This window comes from Panthera uncia, chromosome X (genome assembly GCF_023721935.1).
Source record: "Panthera uncia isolate 11264 chromosome X, Puncia_PCG_1.0, whole genome shotgun sequence".
Taxonomy (NCBI): Eukaryota; Metazoa; Chordata; class Mammalia; order Carnivora; family Felidae; genus Panthera; species Panthera uncia.
In genome coordinates this window covers 26,101,257-26,119,288 of record NC_064817.1, presented here as the reverse complement: position 1 = coordinate 26,119,288, position 18,032 = coordinate 26,101,257, and the positions used below count along the sequence as shown (strand labels likewise).

At 37.8% G+C, this 18,032-nt stretch overlaps 1 protein-coding gene across 1 annotated transcript in view; it reads left to right on the top strand.

Moving 5' to 3' along the window:
- Positions 1–18,032, top strand: part of DMD (dystrophin) — a 1,998,908-nt gene that overhangs the window by 1,362,590 nt on the left and 618,286 nt on the right. Inside the window, exon 51 of the mRNA XM_049644567.1 lies at positions 10,280–10,512. Within this exon, the coding sequence (XP_049500524.1) occupies positions 10,280–10,512 (233 nt within the window). The remainder of the gene's footprint in view (positions 1–10,279; positions 10,513–18,032) is intronic.

Below are 18,032 nucleotides of genomic sequence, written 5' to 3'. Positions count from 1 at the left end.
CGTTTGCAACGACATGGATCAGACTGGAAGGTATAATGCTGATTGAAATAAGTCAATCAGAAAAGGGCAGATATCCTATGTTTTCACTTATATGTGGATCTTGAAAAAATTAACAGAAGACCAGGGGGGTAGGGGAGGGGGAAAAATAGTTGCAAACAGAGAGGGAGGGCGGCAAACCACAAGAGACACTTAAATACAGAGAACAAACTGAGGGTGGATGGAGGGGTGGGGAAGAGGGGAAAATGGGTGATGGGCATGGAGGAGGGCACCTGTTGGGATGAGCACTGGGTGTTGTATGGAAACCAATTTGACAATAAATTATGTTTTAAAAAATGAAACACAAAAAATCATTAATAAATTATTAACTCTGATGAATCAATCTGCCTCTTCCCACCTCCCTCCATCTTTTTGTCTCTGTCTTTCTCTAATATATATATATTAGAGTGTATATATATATATATATATATATATATTAAGGGAACATCCATCCCTTAGTGTTCTCCATAAGGAACTGCTTAGTACATTGTACCCTCTTTCTAATCTTGATAACAACAGCAGCAAATGCTGGTCGGGACTCTGTGTCACACATGGCACTGGTTTTGGTGACCTCATCTTGTGAGTGAGGCTTATGAAGGTCTGGCACATGCATAACAACTTTAAAAACTCATTGCGAGTTATTGTGCTATTTAGAGCAAAAATGTAACTTACCCCCCCCCCCAAATAAGAGACTCCTTTAGATTGAGTTGTGTAGGGTGCTGTTGGCCTGCTTCTGCTCATGCTTGGCTATAAAATCATATCTGTAATATTTAGGTAGGAGCAATTCTGTTAAAATAAACAACAGATTGGATTCTTTAGTTCAGGAATTTTTTCAAGTGCAACAATTTGGGGTAAAAAAGCGGTATGTTTCCTGCAATGAGAGCTCTGTAGTACTCCGTATACGATGTTCCCTAGCTGGTTATACCCAAATGCAGAGATGGGTTTTGTTCTGGTATCAGTTTTGGAATTGATGATCAACCTTTATGAATAGCATCTTCTTTATTATGATCTGATCTGGCTTTCCTTCCCTTGTCTTCTGCACTGTGCTACCTGTTTTGTGGCTGTCTTCATTACATTCTCTACTTTGTTCATTGGCAAAGGTAAATGTGCACTAACAGTGAATTTTTACTAAAGGCATTGCCTTTCGAGTATCTTAAGAGCAAAATGCTGGCTGCCCCATTTACAGACATCGTCGAATTACTGTGTGTATCTTCAATTCTCTGTCTTTCACACGTTAACCTGAAGACCATTTCTTAGCTGTGTTCTCTTCACTGCATCAGCACTTGTTTGATTTTTGTAGCAATGGGCAGAGCACTTTTAGTCCTGTTTTGGATACACATCTTTAATAGGCAGAGTGGATGCTGTATCAGTTATCTCCTGCCGTGTAACAAGCTACCCCCAAAGTTAGTGGTTCAAAGCAAAAATCCTGTATTTCACTCATGAATCCTTGGGTCTCCTTTGGGCCTGGATTATCTTGATGCTTGTTTTCCTGGGCTCACCTGGGCTCATTTATAGATTCATGCTCAGCTGGTAGTTGATGGTCTCCCTCATGTACCTGGCACTTGTTAGTTATTGGATGAAGCAATGGGTACGACAGGGTCACTTGCCTTTCATTATTTAGTGAGCCAGCATAGTTCACGTAGTGGTGAAAGGGTAACCAAGCCTAGCCCAATGTCCAAGCATTTCTCAAGCCTTGGCTTGTGTCATGTTTATGAATATTTTGTTGGCCAGGGGCACCTGGGTGGCTCAGTCAGTTAAGTGTCCGACTCCTGGTTTCAGCTCAGGTCATGATCTCACAGTTTGTGAGTTCGAGCCCCATGTCCGATGCTGCGCTGGCAACACAGAGCCTGCTTGGGATTCTCCCTCTCTGCCCTTTCCCAGTTCGTGCTCGCTCTCTCTCTCTCTCTCTCTCTCAGAATCAATAAATAAACTTAAAAAAATGAATATTTTGTTGGCCAGAACAATTCGGCCAATCCGTATTCAAGTAGTAAAGAAATATACTATAGCTCCTGTTGAGAGGATCTAGAATATCTCATTACAAGGCGCTAGGTGTAAGAAAGAAAACAATTTGTGGACGTTTATTCTCTACGAGAGATACTTTTATTTTTACCATCAAAATCTTTCCTGTGTAATATTATTCGCTATTCCTTGTCAGCTATAGCTTCGGATGTTCACTGCTTCTTCAGCGTCTGCCCTATGTCATGTGGATGAAAGAAGTCCTTATAACGATTGCACTTAACTATACTTCTGAGGTATAAGAGGATTCAAACTTGGATAGGCATAGAAGACGTCCGGTACAAATACTAAACAAGTATATGAACCCCCCCCCCCCACATACACACACACAGTAGGGAGGGAGAATAGAGACTGAGGGAGAGAAAAATTTTAAAAGCTTTTTATCAGTTTTTTTCAAACAGAGGCACATTCCTCCCCTCAGGGGACATTCAATAATGTCTGGAAACACAATTGATTATCACAACTGGGGAGGTGCTCTGGCCAAGGATATTGATAAACACCCTACAGTGCATGGGGCAACAACAGACACCAAAGAATTATCCACACCAAAATGTCATTAGCGCTGAGGTTGTGAAACCTGGCTTTTTACGGCATGCATATCGGAAGAATTCATATAATGTGACTTAGAAGATGCAAGCTGAGAAAAAAAGAAAAGGCAAGGTGATTTCTGTCTTCGATTTAGTGAAAGAAGAGTACATATTTGGGTGAAGTCAGATTGGAGGCATTCCTCGAGAGCTGTATGTAACTTGTGGGAGGAAGCCAGATGTGCTTCGTTGCTCTAATCCATGTTTTTATGGCTAGTTCAAGGTGATTTCTCTCTCCCTGGAATGGATATTCGATGTATTTTGTAGGCACTATATGCTGTAAACCATAGCTCTTGGAGTCACAAGTATTCGAGTAATTGATCATTTTTGCATATTGGATGGAACACGTAGAAAAAGTATCTGATGATAACATCATTTTTAGAAATATGTGTAGTGGTTAGTCATTTGTCTTGGGATTGTCACTTGTTAATGTGAGATCTTGAGCAAGTATTACCTTTCTGTAAAATGAGAATAATACCTATCCTGGATATTGTTCACCAAAAATTAAATAAAACAGGGCTTATAAATAACCTTGCCTGGCATGTAAGAAACCCTGAGTAAATGGTAGTAATCAGAGTGTGGGTGGTAATCTCTCTTCCTTACAGTAGCAGCAAATATTTCTTATTTGGATTATATTCTTTGTAGCAGGAAAGAATCAGCCAAAAAGTGATAAAGTAGCATCACTGAGCTTTAAAAGTCTGTGGCTCCCACACCTAACGTTCTTTATCCTTAAATTCAGAAATACAGGTGGTTAACATGAATCCTTGAGTTCTGATTCTCTAGCACAAACCCTTATTGTGTGAAAATGTAAATAATTGATGCTAGTTGAGTCACATATTTGCTTTCCTCTTTATATTTTTATTTTTAACATTTATTTATGCATTTATGCATTTATTATTTTTGAGAGAGAAAAAGAGAGCACACGCACAGGGAGGGGCAAAGAGAGAAGGAGAGACAGAGAATCCCAAGCAGGCTCCGTGCTGTCGACCCAGAACCTGATCCAGGGCTCAAACTCACGAACTGTGAGATCGTGACCTGAGCCAAGATCAAGAGTCAGACATTCAAGTGACTGAGCCCCCCAGGAGCCCCTAATTTCCTCTTTATTTATTTTTTATTTTATTTTTTTTTAATTTTTTTTTTAACGATTATTCATTTTAGAGACAGAGAGAGACAGAGCATGAATGGGGGAAGGTCAGAGAGAGAGGGTGACACAGAATCCGAAACAAGCTCCAGGCTCTGAGCTGTCAGCATAGAGCCCGACACGGGGCTCGAACTCACGGACCGCGAGATCATGACTTGAGCCGAAGTCGGCCGCCCAACCGACTGAGCCACCCAGGCGCCCCCCTAATTTCCTCTTTAGAATGATAAGAAATAATATAGACAAAAGTAAATGTTTATGGATTCGTAACATTTGTTTCTAATTTTCCACGTGTACCTACAGGTAACAAACATTTAGAGGGGAAAAGTAAGTTTTTTGTCTCACCCACTGCATAATAGCTATTCTTTTTGAGTCCATACATGATCTGTAACTTTGTTAAAATGTACGCTCTAACTCTTACATATTTCATTAAGCCACCTGCCAGACTTTCAAATATTCACAAAGAAAAGTATTCCCCAATGTTGTTTACATGGAGCCCATTATTTTATCTCTTGGTGATATGGACATAGCTAAACAATTGTTCCTATAACTGACAGTATTAAACACTAATGCATTTTGACCACATGTACAGAATGGTACTTTTAGATATTTTTTGCTGGCGTGCACCCAATAGTTTGTCATTTAGTCGGTTGACTGACTTGTCACATATAAAAGTAAAGAAAACAAAAACGTTACCCACATTCATACAACAAAGCAAGGAAGAGAATATGTGCTTCTTGCTTTCTTATCAACCAAAGAGAGACCTGTGAATTACAGAAAAACCACGTGTGAATACTTCAAAGGAAGTATGCCAAACACATTGTGTATGTGTTTTTTAAAAGATTTAGTAGCTCCTTTAAAGCTCTAAGTAAAGCTGTTAGTCTGACTAATCATGTACCCTTGAAACCAATTAAATTTTTAGACTAGAGAAATGTTCTTCAAACACTTCTGAAAAAAAATGAGAGTTCCCTCCTGAAGCCAACACCTTTTAATTAACAAAATACTCAGAGAAAAGCTGTGGTTTGCAATACACCTACTGTTATTCATGCTACTATCCCAGTGTGCCAAACTCAATTCCTTTCCGTTCTTTTGAGCTTGACTTTCTGTCCGCTTAACTATGGAAAGAAAACACAGTTTTTAGTGGAGATGTTTAATTTTCTAATGAATGCACGAGAAAAACATTATGCTGTCGTCATCAGTAGTCAGACTGTACGAGCTCTGTGTGTTGTGTGTACATCTATCTATACAGATATGTATACACACGTATGTGATGTGTGTATCTATTCGGCTTAATTATACACATTGTAATTAATACGTGTGGTTTGACCGGCAGAGTGGGAAAGACAACAGAATCTGTTGCTGGAAAGACAGTTAATAGTGTGACATCATTGTAATTATTTTTCTGTTGTGACACTATCCTGGAAAAGATACTTCCCCCAATCAATGTACTTGAGAAGAATAACCTTGGTCTTCATTGTGGTTCGGGAGGCTGGGATCTCAAGCAGCCATTCCCAGGCCAACTCCTTGTGACCCTAGACCCTAGATGTCCACCCCTTGTGACTCAAGCCAAGGGGTGGACATCCAGGCAAGCATATCAGACTGTGGGGCATTAAATGGGGCACGTGCTGGCTAGAGGGGAAGCCATTTGCCATGCTTCTTAGGAAGAACCTGGAAACTCATCCCACAAGTTTGGGTCTAAGATTCTGTATAGTCATTTATGTGTCCTAACTCCTTACCTGATCAGGATTATGAGTTGAGAGAACTCTCAGCAAGTTCTCTTTCTATGTTTTAAATTCTGGAGTTATTGGAAAACTCTGGGAAGACTTAATATCCCTGCCTGACCCTTAGAGTCAAGATTCTGTTGCTCGGTCTGGGAAAAACCACTTGGAACCGCCCCGTTGCAGATCTGACCAGCCCATACTTCACCCAATGAAGTGATTTTGCTTATGTTTCAAGTAGCATGACAGTGGAAAAGAAGGAACTTTATTTTTTTTTCTTTTTAGATAAAAGTAACGGCACCTAAAAATGTAGTATGAATCAATATGATATGCATCATAAAATAAGATGTTCTCAGGACCTCAAAGTTTCTCCTTTGAAACATCTTGCTTAATAAAATGTGTGTGTGTGTGTGTGTGTGTGTGTGTGTGCGTGGATCTAGAGGCAAGTCTTTTTTAGGAAAAGTGAAATATTTCAAATAGTGTTCTAGATAGAATTGGCCCTAATAAAATGTGAACTAGATGGAAATTAGCCTCTTTCAACTTTATGTTATAGCACTTATTTCCCTACTCTTGGCGACCCAGAGTATCTGAGTTTAGAATCCAGCTCTCGGTTACTATCAATTACTACCCTCTAGCGACTAAGCAAACAAACAAACAAAAACCTAATAAAGATAAAAGATTTTGTTCTTCTTACTGATGATTAGATTTAAGTAGTGAAATGTTGAAGACTTGAAAATGTTGAAGACCCCAAAGAGTAGTGTAATTCTGTGCCTCATGGGGACGTTTTGGCTATTGGCTTATCCTGGTTCTCCATAAATCACAGAAATCTAGAGTTGTGATTGGAAAAGGAAATGGAATATTCATCTCGGGAAGGGAGAGGAGAGTTTTCAGAGAAAGGCACAAAAGTGTGGAATGGCCAGTGCTCATTGGAGAATACTGAATAGAGACTGGGGTGGAGAAAGGGAAGAATGGAGGAAGAAGAGGCTGGTGTGTGAATTCTAGTTCAAAGAGCCCAGAGTCCAGAATGGCATGCTAATTTAGAAAATCAGGAGCCAGTAAACATTGTTTGAGCAGCAAAACGAAAAGGAGAAGAAAACACATACCCACAGTGCACCTCCTGTCAGAAGAATGCTAGGAGATGACTTACATATATCAATTCATAAAATACTTAGAACAATTTCATGAGATTGGTACTCTCTTTCCCATTATGTAGGTGAAGACTCTGAGGCTCACAAAAGTTCAGTTTATCAAGCATGATATAATCCCTTGCCTCAAAATGCCTGTAATCACATCCAAGTTTGTATATCTAGGAAATGTTAATGCCAGCTGTCTGTGAGAGAAGTACTATTATAATTGCCATTTTACAGAGCAGTAAATTGACATTCAGAACGCTTAAGTAACCTGCCTAGGGTTAGCAGCTGAGAAATGGCAGAGTGAGGATTTAAATCCAACAGTCTGGCCCTAGATAGTTTGTTTTACACTTTGCTTCTTGATCCTGTGTTCTTTCCTGCCTTTTATCCGCCCCCACCTTGATAGAAAAATGGGGAACAAAAAAATTGATTGGTTCTATTTTCTGTCTTTAATATTTGACCTCCCATTGTCTACCCCAAGCAGTGGGCTCTAATTTTCTTGTTCCGGGAATAGTTAAGAGTGAGAGCCTAGGAACATTCTGTGTTCTAGTCTTCGAGAAACCATCCTTCAAGGTTGTTGTCTTTTAGAGCTCCCCACAGGTAGAAGGCCCCTAAGTTTACTGAAAAGCTTAATGTGCATGGATTTGTGTCTTTAGATTCACTCATTTATTCAGAGGACATCATTTGAGCACCCACTGTATTCCAGGACCTGTCAAAGTACAGGAGCCAGAGGCATGAACATGGGGGACCCAATTTCCCCTCCCTTTCCCGCTCTGATAGAGTTTTCAGATGTTGTTTTCAGATGTTGAGTGCCGGGGGAGAGCAGAGCAGCAAGGAAGGGCCCAACTGGTCCATAAATGAGATCATCTGCCTATGGCTGGCACACACATGGCTATGTTGCTGACCTTTCAACCTTCCTCTAAATCTGCTTCAGCTGGCTTTGTACTTGGTGTTACTTGTTTTTTTACCCCTCGTTAGAGAACTTTGTGATATTATCATCCCAATGTCATTTGTCTCTACTTTTTCATCATCTTGAATCATTCTCTGTTGTTCAAGTCTCTGGCCCCAGCCTTTCTTTTCAGTAGACTTTTTTTTTTTTTTTTTTTCAAAACAGTTGAGAAATCTGATAATTGTCTGTATTCTCATCTTTCACTGTATGGAGATTTCAGAGGACATGACCATTTCCACTTCCTTGAGCACTTCTTTGTTGGCCAAAAGTAAATCTGGAAAGAAACAAATGTCCTTCCTGCTCTTTTGAGGGTTAGATTTTCAATAAGTCAAGTTAAAAACAACAAAAACAAAAAAACATTGACACTTGCCAGAACCTTGATACCATCCCAAAGTACTGTATGTTACCTCAGTATCTGTTGTGTATCTATTTTCAGAACAAATTGTCCATCTTTTCTAGTCAGCTAGGCATTCAGCAGTTAGCTCCCACAGTAATGTTTTAATTTAGCTTTTTTTTTTTTCATCCTCACCCATGCATCCTCTTCAGGGATTCGCCTCATCTCTTGGAATCCCGTTTAAGATTTTTAGATCTTCTTGGACCCCATGCTTCCTACTAGAGTGTTGGATCACAAGATGCTATTTCTGCTGCAGATTATATGTCACTCTTTCTAGAAAGAGCCTGAGAGTAGCAAGATAGATTCAAGAAACAATTTCTTTTTCTCCTCAGTATAATTGTTTTTTCAGTCATTATGTCTTGACATTAGGTTTGATTCTATCTGACACCCTACATTTGTTTTCTTTCTTTCTGCCTGGTTCAAGATTATTTCTTCCATCTGTAGGAAATTCTTGTTGTCCCTGACAAGCTGGAGACACAGGAGATGTCCCTCCAGTCTCCCTCATCATCTTCTCTAACAAAAAGACAACCTTCGAAGTACATGAAAATTGATTTATGGCTACCTTAGAATGGAATGCCCACATGGCCCACTTGTCCCTTCTTGTCCATGATTCTCAGGTCTCATGTTGAGGTGTTGTCATTTGCAGCTTTCTCTCAAAGCGTCCCTTTAAACTATGTCATCCGCTATTTCTCTGCTGCCGGTCTCCTGGATGGATGTAGTGGGCTTCAGAGGCTACCGACTTTAAACTCGATGAGGCCTTCTGTACCCCTCATCAGTTAGCTTCCATCCCCCCGCTGTGTGGCTGTTTGTGGGTGTTAACATCAGTTCACACCAGCAAGCTCAGCCCCCTTTAGTAAATACAGAGCCACATACAAACCTTTGAGGTTTTCCCAAATATTTCACATATTTCTACCCCTTATCTCCAACTTCTCACTGTATTTGTTCATCTCTACGTCTCTTTTTTATCAAGTGTTGATGAAAATAGTATACCTAACATTATTACCTGCCAGTGTCAGAAACTGTGCTGATATTGTTGTTATTTTCTGGCACTGTTTTATATACTTTTCATATATTTATTTTAATATATTTCATATATTTTCATTGAGTCCGCCTTTGGATTCTAACCATTATCGTGTGCCATCTTATACAATAGTGCTCCACACTACTCCACTCCAAGTAGAAAAATTACTGAAAAGACACTTTTACACTGCCGAAAGTTCTATACCAATATCAAGTATTTTAAATTCAGTACAGAAGAATCTACATTTTATGGCTACTTGATACTGCTTCATTTACATTGCAGCTAATGGTTTCTGTTTTTGTTCTGCCTGATGAAACTCTGGTGTGAGGTGATACTTCATTGTGGTTTTGATTTCCGTTTCCCTGATAATGAGTGATGTTGAGCAGCTTTTCCTGTGCTTGTTGGCCAATCATAGGTCTTCTTTTGAGAAACGTCTATTCAAGTCCTTGGCAGATTTTTCATCGGGCTACCTATTTTTTTGTGAATTCCCTTTGAATCACTCAACTGAGAGCCTTCATTCTTAAAATATAGATTGTTTGGAAACGTCCATCTAATTTAGCAGATTTTGATTTCGGAGAAGTATTTTAACTTTCCCAAATTTTGGTTTCACCTTGTGTAAATTGGTGGTAATGATGATCTCCCTGCCCAGACCACAGTGTTGTGGTAAAGAATCACAGAGAAAAAAATTCTGTTAGGTCTGATTTACCAAAAATAATGTAGCTTGGGTTTTCTCCACTGCCAGTCATGTTATGACCAGTCTGAAAGAACGGGGAAAAAAAATACGACAAGCTGTTCCCAAATTAATTGGCTTTGATTTCGCTAGATTTTCACCACCTCCAAAGTCATTTACTTCCCGTTCAAGGAAATAAGATCTTATCCAAACTTTACTTTTGCTTTTGTTTTTCTTTGAATGAGAACAAATTAGTAAAAGTTATTCACTTGGTAAGATGTGAATACTTTTTTTTAACTAATTCCACAGTCTATAGAATTGGTATTTGAGGACTATTGAAATTAAATTAACTGTCCAGCCATGAGAATAAGCAAAATCATTTTGAACGATTGTTCAATGTACGTTAATGAAAAGTTTGAGTCTCTGAATTATCCTATCATGTAATCCTGTTAAAAGTATTCACATCGTTGGGAAAAAATATGTTATGTCATAAATAATACTTTGGCTCCAATTGTGGTGCTTTAATTAAGCTTGTTCTGTTGTTATTGAAATTGGCTTCTTTGCTTGTGTTTCTAATTTTTCTTTTCTTTCCTTTTTTTTTCTTTTTGAAAAAAAAAAATTAGCTCCTAGTCAGACTGTTACTCTGGTGACACAACCCGTGGTTACCAAGGAAACTGCCATCTCCAGACTAGAAATGCCATCTTCTTTGCTCTTGGAGGTACCTGCTCTGGCAGATTTCAACCGAGCTTGGACAGAACTTACCGACTGGCTGTCTCTGCTTGATCGAGTTATAAAATCACAGAGGGTGATGGTGGGTGATCTTGAAGACATCAACGAAATGATCATCAAGCAGAAGGTATGGGGAAAAAACGAAAGCCTGGTTGAATTTGTGATTTAAAGAGAAAAATTTCCACACGTCAGTTCACTCTCCCAGACCCTTTTCCCACCAGGTTTCAGGCAGCTTTTCTCTGTCAGCCACACACTGTCTCTACTCTGTTCAGCCTGAGGATGATCCAGAAAAAAAGTTAATGCCATTTTCTAAAACAGCCATAAATTAAAACGGAATGATACAAGGAAAAAACCATAAACTTTACAAGTATAATTGGCTTAATTAAATTCACTTAACAACCAGTATTTCAAAAAATCTATTTAATAAGTTGTTCAACTGAGCTCTTTACATTTAAACTGTTTGTTTTGGAAGCTTTCAGCCATAATATATTACAGAATCAAATATAATAAACTGGGAATTGGTTGTTCACTCTTTTGAGTTGTCTGGGCCAATTTTCCTCCTTTAATGATAAGTATAAATGAAAGTTATAATTTTTTTAGAAAAGAAGAGCACCAAACATAATATATTTTTCAATACTTTAGATGTTAATACTGGCATTTATACAATGCCATAGTCAAATACATATGTTCTTAATACAAAGATTGCATTTCTCAGCCTCTTGGAATCCATTCTGCAAAATCATGACATCAGTTAGAAACATAGGAATTCATTGATAGAAATCTGGTTGACTTAGCTAGAACAAATACACTACGTATCTTTTATATTTTTGAATGAAGAAGAAAAATCATTTTCAAGTGTTTATTTGCTGTAGTTATTTCACTGGTAAGTGATTTCCAAATCTTGTCTACAGAAGTAATAAATTTCTTTGAAGATATTTAGTTAGTACACAGCTACTTTTTGAAAAAAGGAGTAAGGCAGACATTTTTTTTTAAAGTGAACTTAAGCAATTCAGTAGGAATAAAAAAATTGGCTGGTAAACAATTTGCATCCAAAGTACCTTGATTTTAGACTCAGGACACCTGAATTAAGTGTTATTTCTTTGTTACTTGCAAATAACATGATTGTGGTCAAATAATTCTCTGGGTCTTAGGACACAGACCCAGGAAATAAGATCTTATCCAAACTTTACTTTTGCTTTTGTTTTTCTTTGAATGAGAAAAAATTAGTAAAAGTTGTTCACTTGGTAAGATGTGAATACTTTTTTTTTAACTAATTCCACAGTCTATTTCCTTTTCTGGGCACAGGACACACAGATTCACATTCGTATTCAGCACATAGTGATGGATATGTGTGTGTATAAAGATATGTAACCTAGTATATAAGTATGTATAATTTGTTTCACTACTCCTTTAAATTTTTTTTAATGTTTATTTATTATTGAGAGACAGAGACAGAGCACGAGAGGGGGAGGGGCAGAGAGAAAGGGAGACACCGAATCTGAAGCAGGCTCCAGGCTCTGAGCTGTCAGCACAGAGCCTGACACGGGGCTCGAACTCACAAACTGTGAGATCGTGACCTGAGCCGAAGTTGGACGCTTCACCGACTGAGCCACCCAGCGCCCCACTGTTTTACTACTCCTTTATAACAAGTATTAGTAGATACATTCTTCAGCATGAGCCTTTGAGATGTTATGCTCCTAGTAAGTAGCAGAGCAAAAATTCAAATCCAAGTCTGTTTGGTTCCTAAGCCTAAACATTTTAACTACATACACTGCTTGCCAGTACCCAAGTAAGTGTGGCTACCGTTTAGTGGCATATATGTTTTTATATACATAGTCTATGCCAGACACAGTGCTATGCATTTCCAATTTCAGGGTGCTGATAGATACAGAAATAAGAGATATGTTCTTTCACAGTATCCTGTTGAGTTCTACCAATACTTCCAAGAGGTATTACTAACCAGAGGAAACAACATGTTATAATGTTTAAAGCAAGGCCCTTGGAGTTAGATTGTCTGGTTTCAAAGCTTGACCCTTCTACTACGGTTGTGTGACCTTTGGTATGTTATCCAACCTCCCTGAACCTGAGTTTATCTGTACAATGTGGCTAATGATACTATCTCTGCATTATAAGTTGTCATGAGGATTGAATTAGGTAGTGCGTGGAAAATGCTTCCTATCCTGCCTTCCTTACTAAAAGTCCTCAGCTAATGTTAGTAATTAATATTAGCTTATAAATCTGCCTGCTCACAGAATTTGTATTATGCAAACTGTCTGTCAAATAATAATACTACCTGAAAATAAGAGCTCATTTCCACACGTACAGGCCATTCTGCCATTGATGTTATGGCCACCTGTAAAAGCCACTAGGGGTTAGATTGGAAGAGGAAGTCCCCACTCCCTTGTGAAGAGTTTGTGATCCTCGCCTTTAGGATCTCTTTAGAATCGACCTGCTCAGTAGTCTTCACAAAAATAAGTTTGTCTTTTTCAGAAATGACCACTAATTTGATGCCTCTTCAAAATGATAATCTTTAAATATAGATCCAAAATTAATTCAGAGGAAAAGCTCAAATGCCATGCCTAGGGTCACAGAAAGCCAGGAATTTTTAAATACACACACACACACGCACACACACACACACACACACACACACACACACGATAGAGATATCATGTATATCATGTCTATATAGATAGATATAAATATTATATATTATATATATTATTCTCTTCCCTTGCTCAATAGTCGAGTGCTTTTCCTGCTTCTTCCCCTCGTATTAAAAAAATAATGCAAAATAATTGATAAAAAATAATTTCTATAATGAAAAATAATTTATAGCTTTAAATCACTAACTGGCCAGTAAAATTACCCTAAATAAACATTAAACAAGTGTGAGTGTGTGTATGTGTATGTGCATGTGTGTGTACATGGACAAGAAAAAGATAGGTTTGGGGAGGTATTTATTATATCAAGGAACATTTTTCTCTTTGTAAAACTGTAAATAAAACAGTCCTTAATTTAATACTTGAGGTGTGAGAAATGAGGTAGTATTCCAAAAGGACTTTATAAACTACAAAACACTACCAGTGCTAATTTGTTCATATATACATGTAACACATTTTTATTGAGCTACTACTAAGTGCCTGTGAAATACAGAGTTGGGCGAGATAGGAATGCACAGATTAAAGCAGGTGAAGGAAAGAGAGCAAAAATAGCACTAGGATAGAAATAAATTTCTGGATAATACCTAGCACGTATTTAACACTAGTCATATGCTGGTCACTTTTAAGTACTTCACGTGTATTACCTAATGCACAACAACGCTGTGAGATTGATAATAAAGCACACTGAGGTTAAATAACCTGCCCAAAGCCAAGTAGTAAAGAGATAGCAGAATTTGAACTCAAGCAGTCTGGTTCCAGTGCCCCCACCCTTAACCACCATAGTTTTCTGCCCCCTTGGGCACGGCTGGGAGATGCTCTAGGGACTTACTTCAGGAAGAGGACATCTGACTAAGCCAGGGAAGAGAAAAGAGTATTAAAGAACAAGCTGGCATTAATCAGGTAAATAAAAAGGGAAAGGTAATCCTGGCAGAAGAAACAAGCCACACTTTTCACTGAGGCGGAAAACAGAGTAGTGCGTTATATAAATTACAATTCCGCATGGCTGAAATTAAGGGGGTGGGGAAGAAATGGATGTGGTTGCATAGAGAGGGATGGGTCTAAAAAACAGGGATCTTTCCTTGCTAGAACAAGGGGTTTTGATTATAGCCTGCAGGCAGTGGCAACGCTGAAAGGATTTTAAATAAAGAAGTAAAATCATCAAGTGTAGTTTAGTTGAATATCAATAGGGTTCTCGGGATGTAAGCAACAGAAAACATCCTCTGATTGAATCAAGCAGAAAGTCACTGTGCTGGAACTGGCATGGAGTCAGTGGAAAAAGGCTTAGAAAAGACAAGATACTGAGCATGCCTGGGCATCTGGTCTGCAGGAGCTGCTCGAGTGTCTCTGTGACTCTTTTTTCTGCAAACTGCGTAACTCTTCAGAATGCAAAATCCTGGAGAAAGGGAATCCAGTTGACCTTGATTGGGTCACAAACCCAACTCTTAGCTAGAGGAGAGCAGGGAACTTTGCTTTAAAACCAACTCCTTCCAAAACCCCTCACAGTGAGGGAGAAGTTATTCCCCTTCAAAGAAGTTGGGGTCTTTTGCAAATAGAAAAGGAAAAAGATGCTGAGCAGCCAATGAGCAATAAATGTCCCCTGAATGTGTAGAACGGGATGAAGGATGGGGCAAATAAAGGGGACTTGGAGGTGATGATCATAATCGAAGCACTGTTTATCTGTTTGAACTTTCCTCTGTGGAGACCTGAAATAAAGACTCTTTATGCCTCAGAACCTTAAATTTAAGTTTGACCCTTGCACCAACAGTAGCTGGCTCTCAATAAGTGTTGATTGCCTGATGAATAATGTGAATGAAATGTGCTCTAATAGCTTCATTTTTAACTGAGATTGGAATTTGGGATTTTAATTGCAGCAAATTAGGTGAGAGGTGGTAACAACTTTTTATGAACCTAGGAGAACTTAGTTTTGAACTTTAGGAAGTTCAGATCAAACCTTAGACATACAGTGATTGAAATATTGTTCCCAGAAAGGTAATAAGGACCAGAAATTTGAGCAAGTTAGCTTTTCATAGTTCTAGACCTTGAATTCAAAATTATATACTTGAGATTAAGCTTCTGTTCTCCTTTACCATTAAGTTAGTTTCTCAGTTTAGAAAAAATGTGCTGTCACTATTTTGAAATAACAGTAATTTTTACGAAGTGAATTATATTAAGCAAAAAATGGAAGTTAAAATGACAACTATAAATTTTTAAAAAGATTATAAAATGTAGCCATTTAAAACATTAAGCAACTTGGGGCACCTGGGTGGCTCAGTCTGTTGAGTGTCCGACTCTTAGTTTTGGCTCAGGTCATGATCTCAAGGTTCCTGGGATCCAGCCCCTCATTGGGCTCTGTGCTGACAGTGCAGAGCCTCCTTGGGATTCTTTCTCTCCTCTCTCTGCCTCTCCCCCACTTGCACACTCTCTCTCTGTCTCTTAAAGTAAATAAACATTTTTAAAAATTTTAGCAACTTGACTGCTTAACTTTAGAGTCAAAAATAGACCATGAGATTGTAAAAGGATACAGATGTGAAATGTACAAATTAAACCTTTAAAAGTAAAACATACATGAAGCTCCAAGTTGATTTCCTAACATTCTGAATTCATAGCAGAGGGTGATTTGTAATTTATAGTGTCAAAGAAATGTGAGTTTTTAAAATGCTCTTTTCCTAATTGATCACGTGTTTACATACAATTGAAACAAAATTGTTTTGACGATTATTCATTGTTTTCTTTTACTGACAATCTATCGAATGAGGGGGAAATATGTCTAGAGGTTTTTTTACTGAAAGTGATAATGAAATAGAACAATTTGGGAAAGAAAGGAGGGAAAGACAAAGGAAGATGGGAAGGGAGGATAGAGGGAGGGAAGGATGGAATATTAGGGAAAAAGAGAGGGAAGGAGGAAAGGAGAACTGAAAGAAAGGTTGGAGGGTGGGAGGGAGAAGGAGGATGGGGAGATAAGAGAGGAGGCTGGCAAATTGAGGAGAGCTTTGTGGCAGTGGGGAACTGTGTTGCTATCAACACATAGGATTTAGGCAGCTATATGATACCAGTATTTTTTATACTTCTGGTATCTGATTGCCTGTGCTAAATAAATTATAGTCTTTTTTCAAGTCACTCTGGCCAGGTGTTCAGGATAATTCGCCACTAAATCTAAACCACAGACACTTGTATTGAATAAAGAATTGAATCGGCAAAGGAGTTTTATCCTCTAATAAGACCTCTCCAGGATGGGGTTGAGACAAATTGGCCAATCTGGACAAGATGATAATAGCATTGTTCAAGATTCATTTTTAACTACACATTACACCTCTACCTGGGAGATTTCATTATCCAAAAATTGAATAAGAAGTTTTAGTAGGCACAGTGTTATTTAAATGGGAAATAATTACTTGGATGTGTTTAAGTTTTTTATTGTTAAGATCAAAGTCTTTAATAAAAGTTCCATGATTATTTTTTTGAACTCTGGCTATATCTACACAAAGAGCAATTGAATGGCTCCAGAATCATTCTGATGATAACTCTTGTTGAAAAAATTCAGCCACAATCTTAAGACAAAAGAACTCATCTAGCAGGGACCTGGGGTTGTTGAGACAGTGTGGGGGGGAAAAGGCTTTGATTGTTTAAACTAAAAAGAAAACAAAACAGAATGTTTCTTAATATTATTCTGTTGTCATGAGCATAGTAGAAAAGTGAGTATTATAAATAGTTTCCCTTATTCAACAAATGAGGAAAGTTACAGACAATATAGTTAATTGATCTAAGGTTATTTAGTGAATATCATTGTCCTAATGTAAATCCGGATCTCTTGGGCATAATATTTCTTCCTTCTTTGTCTTTTTCTATAACCTCCACCACCACCTTTCTTAAGCATCTCTTCATTTCTCCACCAAATTAAAAAAAAAAGCAACTATGCACAGTTTATTTCCATGGGTATCCAACAGATATCACAAGTTAGATGACAGTCATCTCAGGGCAAGGAGATTGATTATTCGGGCTTTTTTCTTTTGACAAACAACCATCCAGCCCTCATCTCATCCTTGCATTTTTGTACAACCTTGTATAAGAAACACCATACCAGAGGGGGCCATCTTTCCATATATAGAAAGTGTGTGTTGCCTTCTACAAAGAATAATGTTGTAATATATTTGGCTGACGATATTTGCAAATTTTGTACTGCAGTTATCTTCTGACAAATGTACATGTCTCCTCTAGAAAGCTCATAACTATGTGAATCACTGCTCCACATGCATACAATTTTCTTTCCTTACCTAATGAGAGCCAAATTCACTATTATCTTCACTGAAGGATGTAAAGATAAATCAATGTCAACAATATGATTTAGATTATACTCTCTGGTCATGATAAAATAAACACTCCTTAAAGACAAAGATCATAGAGTTGCAAACACACCCAAAAAATTCCATTCTCGAAGTGTCATAATGACCTTTTTATGGCATGTGATATCTTACACTTTTTGGCTTAAAGATAAACATAAGTTTTACCAAACTACATATTTTAAAGTCTGTGAATAGAAATGCATATCTTAATACATTTCAATTCAGTTCACTGTAAAATTTTCTGTCAAAACCTTATCAAGTAAAAGTGAACCATGATATTTACATGAATCCTGATAAAAGCCAGTATACTGTGTTTTCAATAAAATACCGGTGGGATTCTGATAAGGAAGTTTATGTTTGTCATTGTTTTTAAATAGTGAATTCTATCTCAAAGTTTCCTTGCTTGAGTCTAAATAGGGGTTCCTTTATATGAAATGGCCTTTATTATTTTTATGAAAATACCTAAAATATTTCATCTTCTCTGTTTTATAAGAAAGCAGTATAAGTAATTCAATGTAGTTTAATCTTTTTTGAAAGCTATATAATGTTATTATAGTCTGAATATTATTACCTGCTCTGGGGGCTTTTCATTTCACCATAATTTTGGGTTCCTGAAGCCTATAATTGTAGTTACAGTGTGTAAT